The 14643-nt window shown below is 57.7% G+C and overlaps 4 protein-coding genes across 17 annotated transcripts; 3 read left to right on the forward strand and 1 right to left on the reverse strand.

Moving 5' to 3' along the window:
• Positions 1 to 213: 213 nt before the first annotated feature.
• On the forward strand, positions 214 to 2019 carry GPSM3 (G protein signaling modulator 3). The gene is made up of 4 exons (XM_032648926.1): positions 214 to 255; positions 462 to 570; positions 781 to 980; positions 1229 to 2019. The coding sequence occupies exons 1-4, from the start codon at positions 214 to 216 to the stop codon at positions 1364 to 1366; spliced, it is 489 nt and encodes a 162-aa protein (XP_032504817.1). The 3' UTR covers positions 1367 to 2019.
• On the forward strand, positions 1421 to 8197 carry PBX2 (PBX homeobox 2). Of its 3 annotated transcripts, none has more exons than XM_032649479.1 (9): positions 1421 to 1558; positions 4225 to 4298; positions 4539 to 4786; positions 4886 to 5076; positions 5253 to 5388; positions 5508 to 5661; positions 6049 to 6137; positions 6260 to 6346; positions 6469 to 8197. In XM_032649479.1, the coding sequence occupies exons 2-9, from the start codon at positions 4250 to 4252 to the stop codon at positions 6559 to 6561; spliced, it is 1047 nt and encodes a 348-aa protein (XP_032505370.1). In that variant the 5' UTR covers positions 1421 to 1558; positions 4225 to 4249; the 3' UTR covers positions 6562 to 8197. The 3 variants fall into 3 exon arrangements, with proteins under 3 accessions (XP_032505370.1, XP_032505368.1, XP_032505369.1); XM_032649477.1 differs by lacking the exon at positions 1421 to 1558 and adding an exon at positions 2676 to 3230; XM_032649478.1 differs by lacking the exons at positions 1421 to 1558; positions 6049 to 6137 and adding an exon at positions 2990 to 3230.
• A 135-nt stretch (positions 8198 to 8332) lies between these two features.
• Positions 8333 to 11854, forward strand: AGER (advanced glycosylation end-product specific receptor). Of its 12 annotated transcripts, none has more exons than XR_004352267.1 (11): positions 8333 to 8749; positions 8936 to 9042; positions 9184 to 9376; positions 9553 to 9617; positions 9733 to 9820; positions 9916 to 10098; positions 10242 to 10372; positions 10840 to 10929; positions 11205 to 11231; positions 11348 to 11474; positions 11597 to 11854. XR_004352267.1 is itself a non-coding variant. In XM_032649466.1 (11 exons), exons 1-11 carry the CDS (start codon positions 8698 to 8700, stop codon positions 11691 to 11693), a joined length of 1263 nt encoding a protein of 420 aa, XP_032505357.1. In that variant the 5' UTR covers positions 8333 to 8697; the 3' UTR covers positions 11694 to 11854. The 12 variants fall into 12 exon arrangements, 9 of the variants coding, with proteins under 9 accessions (XP_032505357.1, XP_032505360.1, XP_032505354.1 ...); XM_032649466.1 differs by having other exon boundaries at positions 9916 to 10149; positions 10788 to 10929; XM_032649469.1 differs by having other exon boundaries at positions 10788 to 10929.
• A 168-nt stretch (positions 11855 to 12022) lies between these two features.
• Positions 12023 to 14587, reverse strand: RNF5 (ring finger protein 5). Its single transcript, XM_032649496.1, has 6 exons — positions 14229 to 14587; positions 13271 to 13289; positions 13062 to 13174; positions 12898 to 12952; positions 12704 to 12821; positions 12023 to 12597 (listed from the first exon to the last, which is right to left on the reverse strand). The coding sequence occupies exons 1-6, from the start codon at positions 14366 to 14368 to the stop codon at positions 12500 to 12502; spliced, it is 543 nt and encodes a 180-aa protein (XP_032505387.1). The 5' UTR covers positions 14369 to 14587; the 3' UTR covers positions 12023 to 12499.
• Between the last annotated feature and the right edge of the window lie 56 nt (positions 14588 to 14643).

A 14643-nucleotide genomic window follows, 5' to 3' on the forward strand; every position in this document is an offset into this window, starting at 1 on the left:
GGGTGGGAAAAGAGAACTGGAGGAAGTTGACAGGGATGGGCGGGGCCCGGGGGGGTGCTGACCAGGAACCCAGCTTCCTGCTCAGTACCCAGGCATCCAGCCCCCGGCTCACCCCCACCCCTTTCAGCCCCTACTCCCCTCAGGAACTCAGGGTTCCGGCCCTCCTCCCAAATCCCAGCTACCCCTCCCCCATCGGTTTCTCCCCTCCAGGGGATGGAGGCTGAGAGACCCCAGGAAGAAGAGGATGGCGAGCAGGTGAGCTGGCACCGGGTTGGGGAGGCTGGCATTGGGAGAGAGGGAGGTGAGAGGACCTGAGGCAGAGACTGAGTAATGGTGGACTCAAGGGACTTGGACAGGCTTGGGCACAGAGGCAGGAACAGAGACGCAGAGAGAGGAAACGGGCTGCTGGCCTAGCCCTCTGCCCACCCCACCCCCACTTGACTGGAACGGATGTCTCTCAGCATCAGGGCCCCCATCAGGATGAGCATGGCTGGCCCACTGTGAACACCAGCGATCGGCCTTGGCGATCTGCTCCTCCGTCCCCTCCTCCTCCAGGGTCCCGCCAGACAGGTACCCCCACCCACCCAAGGAGCTCCCTGACCCTGGTGCCCACATCCTTCGTGATCCCATGACCAAGGCCCAATCCATCATGGGCTCTCTCCCCACCTCCTCCGGATTCCCCATCACACCCCCTTAGCTCTGACCCCCCATACACACACACCCACCACTGCTGTCTGCCAAATTCTTTGGGTGTCTGAGCCCTCCCCCTCCTCTCCCCAGCCCTGGGGCCCCGCTCGGCCTCCCTGCTCTCCCTGCAGACTGAGCTCCTTCTGGACCTGGTGGCTGAGGCCCAGTCCCGCCGCCTAGAAGAGCAGAGGGCCACCTTCCATCCCCCCCAGAACCGTCCAAGCCTAGGCCAAGCCCCGCCCCGGCCTCTTGAGGACAGAGAACAGCTCTACAGCACCATCCTCAGTCACCAGGTGAGACACCCATCCCCTCCCCACCAGGAGGCAAGACCCAGGCTTCTTGGTCTCTTGGCCCTTGTACTCTTTGGGGGTCCTACCCCTCCTTCTCCTCAGGCATCTGCCCCCCTGCCCTGCCAGGTCCTACTCCCCCTACCCCCATCACAGGTGTCCTCACACCAGCCCCTCACACCAGCCCTGGCTCCTTTCAAGCCCTGCTCCTCTTAGAACCTCACCAACAACCTCCCTTCCCTCCGTTCCTCCAGAGCCAGCGGATGGAAGCCCAGCGGTCAGAGCCTCCCTTACCCCCGGGGGGACAGGAGCTCCTGGAGTTGCTGCTGAGAGTTCAGGGTGGGGGTCGAATGGAGGAGCAAAGGTCCCAGCCCCCCCCACACACCTGCTGAGACTTGAGCCCCACCAGCCCCTCTGCACTCCTGTGGCTCAAAAGCTGGGCAGCCCACTGCATGCCCTCAACCCTGCCAGGCAGGGGCACCAGAGACTGGAAGACCCAGCAGAAATCTCAGTATTCATCGCCCTCATCCACCTTTCCTGGGAACCGGAGCGGGTGAAATCCTCAAACCCTGGGAATAGTCAAGGTAGGATGGACATTGAACTCCCACCATGACCAAGTATGTAGGAGCTTGAGGCCATGAGAGGATCCCAGCCACAGTGGGACACCTCACCCTCTCCTCTGATCTCAGGGAGTGGCTGAGAGTCTTTGTCCTGAACTGTGGGGACACCCCCCGTAGTCAAGCCACCAGGCAGGATCTGAGGGGCTCATTTCCCAGAGGAAAGGCAAATCTCCCAAGGTTTTCACCTGAGAGACAGTTCCACCCTCCTTCTCAGTAAGAAGAAAGGAAGAGAGGGCACAGAAAAGACATAAAGACTGTTCTCCCACCTCCATCACCGGCACACCCAGCCCCTGGACTGAGGGGCCTACAGGCAGTGAATGGACATTTAGCCCTGCCCACCCTCCCTTCCCACTGCTGTTCTGAGCTGTCTGATGTTTGGTTATATGAATAAATGTAATTCCCCTCTGGACTGAAGACTGGTGTTTCGGGTGGCGGGGTGGAGGGTAGGAGGGTGAGGCCGGAGGCCACCACTCTCCCCAGTCTGGCCAGAGGCCAGCTTCCCTCCCTGGCTGGTTAATTACTGGCTCATTAGGCAGCGGCTGGAGACCTCCCTAATTATCCCCCCAGCCCCCCTCTCCTGGTTTTAATTAAGTAGAACAGGGAGGGGATTCATTAGGATAAGAAATATGAACTAAGCTGTCTGTGAACCCAGGCATTCCAGCGGCCAGAGTCCTCATCAGTTAGATCCCGGATTCAGAACCCAGGTGCAAGGCCCCCCAGCCTTCAACACGCCCCCGCTTCAAGGCCACAGAAGTCCAGCCCCTGGGACCTTCCCTTATTTTCCCCACGGGCTAGTCTCCTCCCCTCGTCCCCTCTCCCCTCCTCCACTCGTCTCCGTTCCTACGTTTGTGTGTGTCTCTCTCCGCCCCCAGCTCCTCCCTGTTCCTCCTCTTTTCTCCCCTCCTCTTCCTCCCCGGCTCCCCTCCCCCAGCCTTCCTCCCTCGCTCCCCCCCTCTTCTCTCCTCCCTCCTCCCTCTCTCTCACACACACCCCCGCTTGGGCCTCCTCTCTCTCTCTCTCTCTCTCTCTCTCTCTCTCTCTCCTCTCTCTCCCTCCCTCCCTCCCTCTCTCTCTCTCTCTCTCCCTCTCTCTCTCTCTCCCTCTCTCTCTCTCTCTCTCTCTCTCTCTCTCTCTCTCTCTCTCTCTCTCTCTCTCTCTCTCTCTCTCTCTCTCTCTCCCTCTCCGGCTCCATTTTCTCCGCCGCCGGGGGCCGGGGTCTCCCGTGGGGGGCCCAGACGGTACCCCAGGTCTCCCTTCAGGGCCGGGGTGAACCCCCGGGAGAGCCGGGAGCGGGGGAGACGGGCGGGGGTTGGGGCGGAGGGAGCAGCGGCCCCAGCGAGTTTGGGGGGGAAGTAACCAGGCGCGGGGGGGGGAGGGGCGGAGCAGGGAGGGGGCCTCAGGGCCCCCCCCCAACTATGGACGAGCGGCTGCTGGGGCCGCCCCCTCCAGGCGGGGGCCGGGGGGGCCTTGGATTGGTGGGTGGGGAGCCTGGGGGCCCTGGCGAACCTCCCGGTGGTGGAGACCCCGGTGGGAGTAGCGGGGGGGTCCCGGGAGGCCGAGGGAAGCAAGACATCGGGGACATTCTGCAGCAGATAATGACCATCACCGACCAGAGCCTGGACGAGGCCCAGGCCAAGTGAGTGCCCCCAACCCGGTCCCCACACAGACCCAGCAGAAGCCCCATTCACAAGCTCTGAATCTTCTGGGAGCTCCCCAACTCCAGGACCCTCCCCAGGATACTACAGCTCTTCTCTCCTCCCCTTACTCCCGGGAGCCCCAAGATAAATGATCCCCCTCAAACCTTCCTTCACCCCCAGTCCCTGAAACCTTCAAAAAGGGGAACGCTAGATGGTCTCACTCCCACCCCACCCCGGCCTGTCACTGACCCCCGCCTACACACACACATACACACACACACACACTCTCTCCCCTGGAACATCTTTCCATCTCCAGAGCCCTCTTCTGGCTCCCAGACTAAGAAACAGCTATGCTGTCTTCTCCCCTAACTCTCCAGCCCACCCTCATCCTAGGGGCCTCCACACCCCTTCCCAGGGCTGTGACCCTTTCTCTCCATGCATGGCCCAGCCTCCAAGGGCCCTCACTCACCCTTTGCCCCTGCTCAGCTGACACTAGGAGCATCAGAGCCTCCCAGCCTGCTCGGTCCCAGGACCCTTCACACACCTCTATACTGAACTACCCACTTTAGCTCAGCACCCCTAGCCCCCTCTGGCACCTCAAACTCTGACTCCTCCCCAGCCTCCTGTCTCCGCTGAAATTTACCCCATCTCTCATTTCTGCAGCCATTCCCCAAATCCCCTCTGTACGCTTCTAGACCATCTCCCACAACCTCCACCCGGCCACGGTGCCTTTAGCCTGCTGCACCTTCCCTCTGTCCAGCCAAAGCCAAGCAGCTTCCCCATGTCTCCACACTCTGGGAGCTGAGCTCTTCCCAAGAACCTCCTGACTCCATTCGGCCTCCAATCCTGCTTTCTCCCACCACAGATTTACCCACCACCTCCCTTACTCCCAGGCTCCCCTCTCTTAGCCTCATGGGTGTGTCGTTTTGTGGTTGTCTTTCCCACTCCCCCATTTCTGTAGCCTCTCAACTTTTCTCTCCCATTCCTCCCAAGGAAACACGCCCTAAACTGCCACCGAATGAAGCCTGCTCTCTTTAGCGTCCTGTGTGAAATCAAGGAGAAAACTGGTACGTGGGTCACCCCTTCTGATTCCTCAACTCTGGGGACAGAACCCTGTTCACTATAGAACTGGGGCTACGAGTTTGACAACTTGGGGCCCTGAGGAAAGTGTGGGTCAGGAAGATTGCTAAGGGGGGCGCCTGGGAGGGAACCCAGGCCTGGAGGCTTGGGTCTCCAGGAGGCACCAGGAGGGCTGAGAGCTGGGTGTGGGGTCCCTGGGTCCCTAAGTCCACTCGCCTGCACGCTAGGCCTCAGCATTCGAAGCTCCCAAGAGGAGGAGCCTGTGGACCCACAGCTGATGCGCTTGGACAACATGCTTCTGGCAGAGGGTGTGGCCGGGCCTGAGAAAGGGGGTGGCTCAGCCGCAGCAGCTGCGGCCGCCGCCGCCTCCGGAGGCGGCGTGTCCCCTGACAACTCCATCGAACACTCGGACTATCGCAGCAAACTTGCGCAGATCCGCCACATTTACCACTCGGAGCTGGAGAAGTATGAGCAGGTGAGGAGAGGAAGCTGGAGTGGGTGGAGGGAGAGGCCCTTAGGGGGAATGCCAAGGCCAAGGGGCTCCTCCTCACCAGGCCACGGGCCCCCCCTGCAGGCGTGTAACGAGTTCACGACTCACGTCATGAACCTGCTGAGGGAGCAGAGCCGCACGCGGCCGGTGGCACCCAAGGAGATGGAGCGCATGGTGAGCATCATCCACCGGAAGTTCAGCGCCATCCAGATGCAGCTGAAGCAGAGCACCTGCGAGGCCGTCATGATCCTGCGGTCCCGCTTCCTGGACGCCAGGTGCGGCCCGGGGCCCCAGGCCAGCCCCCAGCCCCCAGCCCCCAGCCCCTTCACGTCCTCCAAGCCTCTGGGCCACCAGGTTGTGCAACACAGCACCGTATACCCCGTGACAGTGGTGCTCTCTGGAGTTGATCAACGTGGTGGCCCTGCCTCACCACCCCCTCTCCCCCCTGTAGACGGAAACGCCGTAACTTCAGCAAACAGGCCACTGAGGTCCTGAATGAGTATTTCTACTCCCACCTGAGTAACCCATACCCTAGTGAGGAGGCAAAGGAGGAGCTCGCCAAGAAGTGCGGGATCACCGTCTCTCAGGTACTGGGGAGGCGTGGGGAGGGGCTTTGGGGGCACAGCGCTCTCCAATCCTGTTGACTAAGGTGTTTACAGAGGGACAGGTTTCCACCCGACCCTCCTTTCTGCCCCACACCCCACAGGTCTCCAACTGGTTTGGGAACAAGCGGATTCGCTATAAGAAAAATATTGGAAAGTTCCAAGAGGAGGCAAACATCTATGCCGTCAAGACCGCTGTGTCAGTCACCCAGGGAGGCCACAGCCGCACCAGCTCCCCGACGCCCCCTTCCTCCGCAGGTGGATCCCGCTGCCACCCTGGCTGGCTGTTTCTGCGCGCTTCCTGCATTTGTTCCAACTTCCTATCTAGGCGGGATCGTAGCAGAGAGGGGGCCTTCTGGGGTGAGAGGGACCAAGCTGAGATGGGGTGGGGATATCAGGGGGCAGAGGCCACTCTAGTGAAGCTACTTCTGCCTTTCTTCCAGCAAGTGGCCAGGGGAGGCTCAGGAACAGCCTGCTCCTTCTGAGTGTTGCAGTGTTGTTTGGTAGAGAATTTGCGTATGGTGGCCCAACCCCCAGAGAGCTAGTTCAGGGGGCTTTTTGAAAACTGAGAGCTGTGATGAGCCTCCCGTCTGCCATCACAGGCTCTGTTACACTCTTCCCTAATTCCCCCTCTGCTCCCCCAAGGCTCTGGCGGCTCTTTCAATCTCTCAGGATCCGGTGACATGTTTCTGGGGATGCCCGGGCTCAACGGAGATTCCTACTCTGCCTCCCAGGTCAGGTGGTCCATCTCGCCTTGAGTAGGGCTTTCCCAAACTCAGTTTCCCTACTTGAGGATATGAGACTTCTTTTCCTTTGAGGCTTCTCACTGTGTCCTATCCTCCTTTGTTGCCTGCAGGTGGAATCACTCCGACACTCGATGGGGCCAGCGGGCTACGGGGATAACCTCGGGGGAGGCCAGATGTATAGCCCTCGGGAAATGAGGGTGAGTACCTGAAGCCCCTCTCTCCACCTCTCACCAGGAGGGGAGGGCCTTTTCCCTGGCAGCGCTGTCCCGTGTGCTGGATTTCCTAAAGCCTTACCTCAACTGTCTGCCTCTTTTTCCAGGCAAACGGTGGCTGGCAGGAGGCTGTGACCCCATCCTCAGTGACATCCCCGACAGAGGGACCAGGGAGCGTTCATTCTGACACTTCCAACTGATCTCGCCCCTCAGGGCCACAGGGGTAGGGGCTCACAAGGCACCTCTTGAAGAGGACGCAGGCATCCAGAGGACAAAACCCAGACAAAGGAGAAGCACAAGATAGAGAAGGGCAAACGGGGGTCATCCCCTCCCTGGCCAGACTCTCTCAGTGCTGGGGGTGCTGACTACATGGCAGGGAAGATGGGGCCCCTTAAGGGGAGAGTGGGGTCTGTCTCCCCCTTTTTTCCCTTTTTCATTCCTTTTTTTCTCCCCCTTTTTCTCTCACATAGAAACACACGCACCCAGAATCCTATTTTTCAGAGTTTTCCTCTCCTCCTCTCTCATACACGCACGTACAACTATTCTCTCTCTCTCTCTCTCTCTCTCTCTCTCTCTCTCTGGGCTCCCCCACTCTCCTTCCCTCACCCCACTTATCTGCTTTGGGATCTGTGGAGATGCCAGCCCTGCCCAGCCAGAGATGCCAAAAATGGGGACATGACTTCTGGACAGAGGACATGGGCCACGCCCCCTGTGCCTCCCCACCCCCCTGCCCCCCCAGACGGCTTTATTACCTCATACGCAGCTCATCTTAAACCAATAGAATCGCTCGGTGGACGGGAGTGTCTGACTCAGATATCTACCTCGGAGGGAGTTTCTGCTACTTTAGGGAATTGTTGACTGGGCTTTGGGGTTGAACTTTTTTTTAAAGGAAAGAAAAATTAACCCTGGGATCCATCTGTATTTTTTTAATTTTTATTTCGGGGATTTTTGGTGGTGGTGGTGGTTCTTAATTTTTAATTTAGTTTGGGGAAGTAGATGTTTTTATAAATACGTTGATTTTTTTTTTTTCATTTCTTGCTTTCCCACATTAGGGGTGATAGCCAAAGGGGTCATGATAAGAAAAAGGGGAACAAATAGAACTGGTGAAGAGGCCTGCCTGCCTCCACTCCTGTTCATCAGGAAGTACATTTAGCAGGGCACCAAGCCTGCCCCCTGAAATCACTTAGGTGTTCTCCTTTGCTTCCAGGGTCACCGAGGTGTTCTTTGCTCGTGCAGGCAGCTTTCTGCTGCATTTGGTGTGGAAGCAGTCAGGGCTTGCTCTGCCAGCCTGTTCCCCACCACCCTTGGGCAGGGCTAGACTCGGTAATTTTGAGCAAATGTCACCTTCCCCTGTGAGTGACACATCTAAAATCTTTCTTTTAAACCACTATTTGCAGATAGGAGGGGGAAGAATGGGGAGGGGGGTTATTGCCAAATATGTTAAATATGGGTTGGGGTGTTTGTGTATGTATCTCCCTCAGTTTCCCCAGAAACGAGGTATCTTTTTTTTTTTTTTTTTTCCTCAGTCCAAAATCGAGAGGGTGGGGAGAGAGAGGAGGGAGGCTTCAAAAAGCCAGGTATGAGGGAAGGTAAAATCACCACTGTCCCACCCTCGGCCCTGAACCCCTCAAATATCCTCAGGATTTCACAAGACTGTCAGTAGGGAACCCCTCCCGTCAAAGATCTAGGCAGGCCTGGGGGCCAGGTTGGGAGTGTGATGGGTGGGGGCGGGAGGCATGGGCCTGGGGCAGTTCTCTCCTCACTTGTAAACTTGTAGTTTCACAGAAAAAAAAAAAAACAAAAAACGCAGTTTTAAATAAAGAAGTTTCTTTTTTCCCTGGGTTTAGTTGAGAATTCTTTTCAAAAACATGAGAACTTTTTTTCTCTCATAAAGCCCCAAACGGGATTTTCCCCCGAGTTCCCAGGCCATGCCCTCACCACCCAGGCCCCAGGTTTCACCCCTGCCTCCTCTCCATGGGAAACAGCCAGACCTGAACCCTGTTGCCTAGCAACCTCGCCTAGTCGTCCAGTAGCCCTGGGTGGTCTGGTGCAATAGGCTGGGGGTCCTGAGGGGATGAAGAAACCCTAGGAGATGCACTCCCCACCCCCATGGATGTGGCTGTACCCAGAGGCTGGCAGTGCCCAGGGGTGGGGTGACAGCTGTTTCTCCCAGTACCTGAAGGACTCTTGTCTGAGAGAGGCATGAATTCCTAGCATTCCCTGTGACGGGACAAGACGGGGGAGATGGGGGCAGGGGAGAGGGTACAAGCCCCACCTAGGGTGGTGGCCACAGCAGCAAGGGGCAGACAGAGCCAGGAGCCTGGGAAGGAAGCAGGATGGCAGCAGGGGCAGCAGCTGGAGCCTGGGTGCTGGTCCTCAGTCTGTGGGGTGAGCCCTGCCCCCCCACCCCCACACCAATCCTCCTCACAGAAAGCACTCTGCCCCTGTCCCCGAAACTCCCCACAACTTTCCAGGAACCTCGGTACTGCTTTTCAATCTCCCTCATCCGCCCTGTTATAGTTTTATTAGCTCCCATCTCCCTTCCTGCCCCTCCATTGTGGTGCTGTCTCCCAGGGGCAGTAGTAGGGGATCAAAACATCACAGCCAGGATCGGGAAGCCACTGGTGCTGAACTGTAAGGGGGACCCCAAGAAACCACCCCAGCAGCTGGAATGGAAACTGGTAAGTGGGGCTCCTGTCTCCCCACTTCCGGAGAGACCAATGACGATTCGCATCTCCTCCTCCCCACCTCCCTACCTCCCTACCTCATGAGCCCTTTCCCAAACGGCTTGCACTGTTGAGGCCCCTCTCCTCTGTCCCCAGAACACAGGCCGGACAGAAGCTTGGAAGGTCCTATCTCCCCAGGGAGGCCCCTGGGATAGCGTGGCTCGTGTCCTCCCCAACGGCTCCCTCCTCCTGCCGGCTGTTGGGATCCAGGATGAGGGGACTTTCCGGTGCCAGGCAATGAGCCGGAATGGAAAGGAGACCAAGTCCAACTACCGAGTCCGAGTCTATCGTAAGGGTTCCAGGGCCTTGTTCACAGCCCACCTCTCATCTAAGGAAAAGCCTTCTACCCCAGCCCTTGACTCCTGGGCCCTGGCATGTGAGAACTTGGCTTCAGCTGCCCCCATTCCCACAGCTGGGGTGTATCTTCAAAGCTGCAGCCTCTGATTGGAATTTTCCCTCCTTCAGAGATTCCTGGGAAGCCAGAAATTGTTGATCCTGCCTCTGAACTCATGGCTGGTGTCCCCAATAAGGTAGAAGAAAAGGCGAGATGTGGAAAGGGGTCCTGAGAATGGGAGGGGAGTGTAGCTGTGTGTATGTGTATGCATTCTCTTATTTTCAAAGACGATGAGGTCACTTTTTCCCCAGGTGGGAACATGTGTGTCCAAGGGGGGCTACCCTGCAGGGACTCTTAGCTGGCACTTGGATGGGAAAACCCTGATACCTGATGGCAAAGGTGAGTCCCAGCGTCTCCCCTCCTAGCTGCCTTCTTTCTGATCTCTCTCCCATACCCACCCTGGAATGTCTTGCCTTGTCCTCCCCCCACCATAGGAGTGTCTGTGAAGGAAGAGACCAAGAGACACCCTGAGACAGGGCTTTTCACACTCCGTTCGGAGCTGATGGTGACCCCAGCCCGGGGAGGAGCTCCCCACCCCACCTTCTCCTGTAGCTTCAGCCCTGGCCTTCCCCGGCGCCGAGCCCTGCACACGGCCCCCGTCCAGCTCAGGGTCTGGGGTGAGCACAGAACTGGGGAGGGCCCCAACTTGGGTGAGCACCTGTCGGAAGGTATGACCCTCAGGAAGGAGAGGGTTAAGCCCATGGCCACTGGGACCATAGACAGGTGTAACTCTCAACCTCATGCCCCTTCCCACCCCCAGAGCCTGTGCCACAGGAGGAAGTCCTGTTGGTGGTGGAGCCAGAAGGTGGAGCAGTAGCTCCTGGTGGTACCGTGACCTTGACCTGTGAAGCCCCTGCCAAGCCCCCTCCTCAAATCCACTGGATCAAGGATGTGAGTGACCTGGAGAGGGGGCTGGCAGGTAGCGAGATACGTCATTGGCAACTAGGAGGGCAGGGGGTTCATGGAGAGCGAGGCAGGCGAGGAGGTACAAGGGTATCTGATGATGTGGAGGCAAAGACAGCAGTATGGGATGTGTTGGCAGGGGTTTTAAGAGTCTCCTGTTGGGGCTTCCCTGGTGGCGCAGTGGTTGAGAGTCCGCCTGCCGATGCAGGGGACACGGGTTCGTGCCCCAGTCTGGGAAGATCCCACATGCCGTGGAGCGGCTGGGCCCGTGAGCCATGGCCGCTGAGCCTGCGCATCCGGACGGAGCCTGTGCTCCGCAACGGGAGAGGCCACAGCGGTGAGAGGCCCGCGTACCGCAAAAAAAAAAAAAAAAAAAAGTCTCCTGTCCCCTTTTCCCCACCAGGGCATGCCCCTGCCCCTTCCCACCAGCTCCGTGCTGCTCCTCCCTGAGGTAGGGCCTGAGGACCAGGGAACCTACAGTTGTGTGGCCACCCATCCCAGCCATGGGCCCCAGGAGAGCCATGCTGTCAGCGTCAGCATCATCGGTGAGGAGACCTCTCTCCAAATCCCAGGGACCCTGGGGGCGGCTGAGGGACAGTGCAGGTTCCAATTCCCTACCCTATGCTAACACTGTCCCCGAGAGCCACCCCACGCTTCCCTCAGTGCAGCCACACCCAGGCCTTCTCTGCCCCACACAACCCAAGAGAAGAGCCCAGCCTGTCTCCTCTCCCCTCTAAACTGAAGAAAGGGAAAGGCTCCGCCGGGGCTCCCACTAGCCTTCTCCCAAACTGAAGCCTTCCCTTCTGACTTTGTTTTCCAGAAACAGGCGAGGAGGGGCCAACTGCAGGTGAGGGGTTGGATAAAGTCAGAGAGAAGCAGACGGACCTCAGCATGACTGAGGGGATGGGCAACAAGAAAGGAACTGTGAGGGCTGTGCCCTCAGTTCTCCTCGTCTCCCTACAGGCTCTGTGGAAGGGCCGGAGCTGGGAACTCTAGCCCTGGCCCTGGGGATCCTGGGAGGCCTGGGGACAGCCGCCCTGCTCATTGGGGTCATCGTGTGGCAAAGGCGGCAACGCAGAGGAGAGGAGAGGTGAGTGGAGGAAGCCAGACACCTCCGACTAAGGGCTTCCAGGCAGCAAGGAGGGGTGTGGGGGGAGAAATGACGGAGTGCTGGGAACCATGTGCAGAATTCTCCCCAATCCTCCTCCCCAGGAAGGTCCCAGAAAACCAGGAGGAAGAGGAGGAGCGCACGGAGCTGAATCAGCCCGAGGGGCCTGAGGCAGCAGAAAGCAGCGCAGGAGGGCCTTGAGAAGCCCACAGCCAGACCCCATCCATCAGCTCCCTTTTTTTTCCCACCCTCTTTTCTGGCCCCAGACCAGTTCTCCCCTGTATAATCTCTACCCCACCTCCCCAAACTTTCTTCCACAACCAGAGCCTCTCACAAAAAGTGGAGTAAACACCCGACACATATGCTCTTGTGTACGTGTGATGCCCTCACCCCCTGCACCCTTGAGAGCCCTGAAGGAGAGGGTCTCACCCCCACGCTTCACCACACCACACCGACATCTACTGAAGTTGGAGAGAAATGCTCCTGTCTTGGAAGGAAGGAGGGATGGACAAAGGTGGGCAGAGTTCCCGTGAATACATCTCAACTTGTTTATTGAATTTGTAATAAAGGAGGTAGTGAGGGGAAGGAAGCACTTACGAGTCAGGACCCACATTAGACACCGGGGAGAGAAAAATTAAATTAAATCAACAAGGGGAATATGGGGGAGAGTCAGAGGGAGCCTTGCCCACCTTTCAACATCAAATCAAGAAATGGGGGGGAAAGCAAAGGATCAGGAGAGAGGGGAGACAGACCTTGTCTTCAGTCCATCCTCCTCTCCCAGAGCTGGGAGTTACGATGCTACTGAGCGAGCAGTTCAGAGCAAAGGTTCTCCCATTCCATGCACAGGTGTCACTCCTCCCCACACCCTCCTGGAAAGTGGCCAGGGCTGCCCTTAGCCAACAAAAATGGAGGGCTTACAGGGGAGGGTCCGGGAATAAGGAAGGCTCAGCAGGGACCCCCAATACTGATTTTCCTCTGGCTGGAGGTGGGCAGGAAGGAGACACAGCTCAAATACTGAGCAGCCAGAAAAAGAAGAAGACGGCGAGAAACAGGAAGAGGGAGTCCTGCCAGCTGGAGGCCGGGTGACCCTGTCCTAGATCCACACCTGTGGAAGAGAGGAAAGCTGTGGAAGAAATATCCACTCGTAGGCTGGAAGCAGGGCTGAGGAGATTCAGAAGGCTCGCTGGTAGTAGCTGAGGGAAGGCTCTTACCTGTACCCCGACGGAATGGCTCGTGGGTATTGAAGACGGTGGTGAAAAAGCCAAAGGGAAAAGCGCCAACACCAAATGAGAAGTGAAAGCCCCCAGTATCGCCAAATGGCTGGAATCCCTAGGGAGACGAAGAAAGTCAGTGGGGAACGGGGCAAGTCTCTGGCAAGGAAGGAATACAATCAGACAAGACTCACCCCTCTGCTCTCTGGAGCGGGTCGCTGGCCCTGGGGGCGGGGTGGGGTTTTCAATCTGAGGAAGAGGAGAGGGCCTATCAGCAGGAAGTAGTCCCTCCTCTTCCACACCCCACTCCCCAAGCAGAACCTTCCACTTTCCCTCAGCATCACCTCCCCTCTCTCACCTGGGATCCCGGGGCTTCTGGCTCCCTCGCCCGTAAAGGGGGACAACCTTTTCTCTGCTGATCCCAGCTTTACACACTGGGCACTCTTGCCGCTCTGGCCGTGCCTCCAGCCACTGGGGGAAAAAAATGTAGTGGTTTCCAGTACACAGAAGGGTCTTCCAGCTCCTCAGACCTCCCCATCTCCCTCTTCATCTCCTCTGCGTACGCACCTGATGGAGACAGGGCCAACTGGAAGGGGAACGAGAAAGGTCAAACCAGTTACACAAAAGAGAGACACAGACCCAACCTCAGGGTCCCATCTTTCCCCCTCTTACCAGGTGTTACCTGCTGTTTCTTTTCATATTTTCCACAACCCCTACCATACTAGCCAACTTGGCCTTGCTGCTTCTCTGATCTTCCAACACCTAAAGCTACATCCATCCTCAACATGCTCAACCCTCTCCTCTCTTCTCTCCCCCAGCAAACACACACATACACACAAATCCTCACCCCTTCCTTCTCTGCCTTTCGACTTAATTTCCAGTCCTGTTCAACCACCCATTTCCAGGTCTCCTCTTTCAGCCCCAGCCCTACCCTTGCCCCCATCACTCCCAGACCAAACCCCCTTTACCAGCACCTTCTCCCGCTACTCCTTTTTCTCTCTCCTATGCCCAACAAAGTCCCTGTTTCCACAACTCCTTAACCTTTGGGGGATGCCCCTCCACAGTGCCCTTGTCCCCAAGTTTCCCATACCACCCCTTGCCATATCTCACCTGCATGTGATCCCACCTTCCCCAGATGTCCCCCTACTCAACTGATGCGTGCCTCCCCTAACCTTTGAGTCTAATCTGATCCCACCTGTACAGCTAAGACCCCTCCCTTCCCTGGGGTAAGGTGGCTCGCGTCTCGCCTGCACAGATGTGCAGAGCCCCACTTCCTCTTAACGCACCCCTTAACACAACTAGGTTGGCTCCTAGTTGCTATGACTTTCCTTTCCACAGTTCTCCTCTATACAGACGTGACCCTCTCGCCCACACATACCCCAAAACACGTAAGAACCCCCCTCAAGCCTCACCTATGAGAATGTGCCCTCCGATTATTTGTATGACTGTATGGTCGCCCCCGCCCCCAGCCTCCCCAGTATAAATCTGAGCCCCACTCCTTTTCGCACCCCTCTCAGATTCTCACCAGTACAGGTGGCCACACACACTGACCACAGCTTCCCGAGCAGTCTCCAGACATATATTACATTCGAAGGTCGCGCCCGCCCCGCCCCGCTCGCGGTTTGGCCCTTCGGGGCCCCCGTCCTCCTCCTCCGCTGCTGCCATGGCCGGTACTGTTTTGCCCCCCGCGTGCCCCTTAATCCCCCGAAACACACATACAGACGCCGCAACAAACGAGAAACCGCCTCCGGCCCACGATCTTTTGGCAGGCTTCAAGGTTTTCTAAGTACTATTGGTCTCAGTGCCTGCCAATCATACAGAATCGAAAGAAAGGACTGGTCCAAAGGGCGGGGGAGGAAAGAGGTTTACGTGGTCCCGCCCTTGCACAATGACTATTGGCTAAAACAGTCACGGTCAGTTTGCAATGCCATGGGATTGGT

This window comes from Phocoena sinus, chromosome 11 (assembly GCF_008692025.1).
Source record: "Phocoena sinus isolate mPhoSin1 chromosome 11, mPhoSin1.pri, whole genome shotgun sequence".
Taxonomy (NCBI): domain Eukaryota; kingdom Metazoa; phylum Chordata; class Mammalia; order Artiodactyla; family Phocoenidae; genus Phocoena; species Phocoena sinus.

Bases quoted from the DNA above. Each gene is read 5' to 3' on its own strand.
- AGER (XM_032649463.1), top strand. From the start codon at position 8,698: ATGGCAGCAGGGGCAGCAGCTGGAGCCTGGGTGCTGGTCCTCAGTCTG. The intron at 9,043-9,183 runs GTAAGTGGGGCT...CTCTGTCCCCAG, and splicing joins AGCAGCTGGAATGGAAACTG to AACACAGGCCGGACAGAAGC. The intron at 11,475-11,596 runs GTGAGTGGAGGA...CCTCCTCCCCAG, and splicing joins CAACGCAGAGGAGAGGAGAG to GAAGGTCCCAGAAAACCAGG.
- GPSM3 (XM_032648926.1), top strand. From the start codon at position 214: ATGGAGGCTGAGAGACCCCAGGAAGAAGAGGATGGCGAGCAG. The intron at 256-461 runs GTGAGCTGGCAC...GATGTCTCTCAG, and splicing joins AAGAAGAGGATGGCGAGCAG to CATCAGGGCCCCCATCAGGA. The intron at 981-1,228 runs GTGAGACACCCA...CCGTTCCTCCAG, and splicing joins GCACCATCCTCAGTCACCAG to AGCCAGCGGATGGAAGCCCA.
- PBX2 (XM_032649477.1), top strand. From the start codon at position 3,010: ATGGACGAGCGGCTGCTGGGGCCGCCCCCTCCAGGCGGGGGCCGGGGG. The intron at 4,299-4,538 runs GTACGTGGGTCA...CCTGCACGCTAG, and splicing joins TGAAATCAAGGAGAAAACTG to GCCTCAGCATTCGAAGCTCC. The intron at 5,077-5,252 runs GTGCGGCCCGGG...TCCCCCCTGTAG, and splicing joins TCCCGCTTCCTGGACGCCAG to ACGGAAACGCCGTAACTTCA.
- RNF5 (XM_032649496.1), bottom strand. From the start codon at position 14,368: ATGGCAGCAGCGGAGGAGGAGGACGGGGGCCCCGAAGGGCCAAACCGC. The intron at 12,822-12,897 runs GTGAGTCTTGTC...TCGTCTCCCTAG, and splicing joins CCGCTCCAGAGAGCAGAGGG to GGATTCCAGCCATTTGGCGA. The intron at 12,598-12,703 runs GTAAGAGCCTTC...TCTCTTCCACAG, and splicing joins GCCATTCCGTCGGGGTACAG to GTGTGGATCTAGGACAGGGT.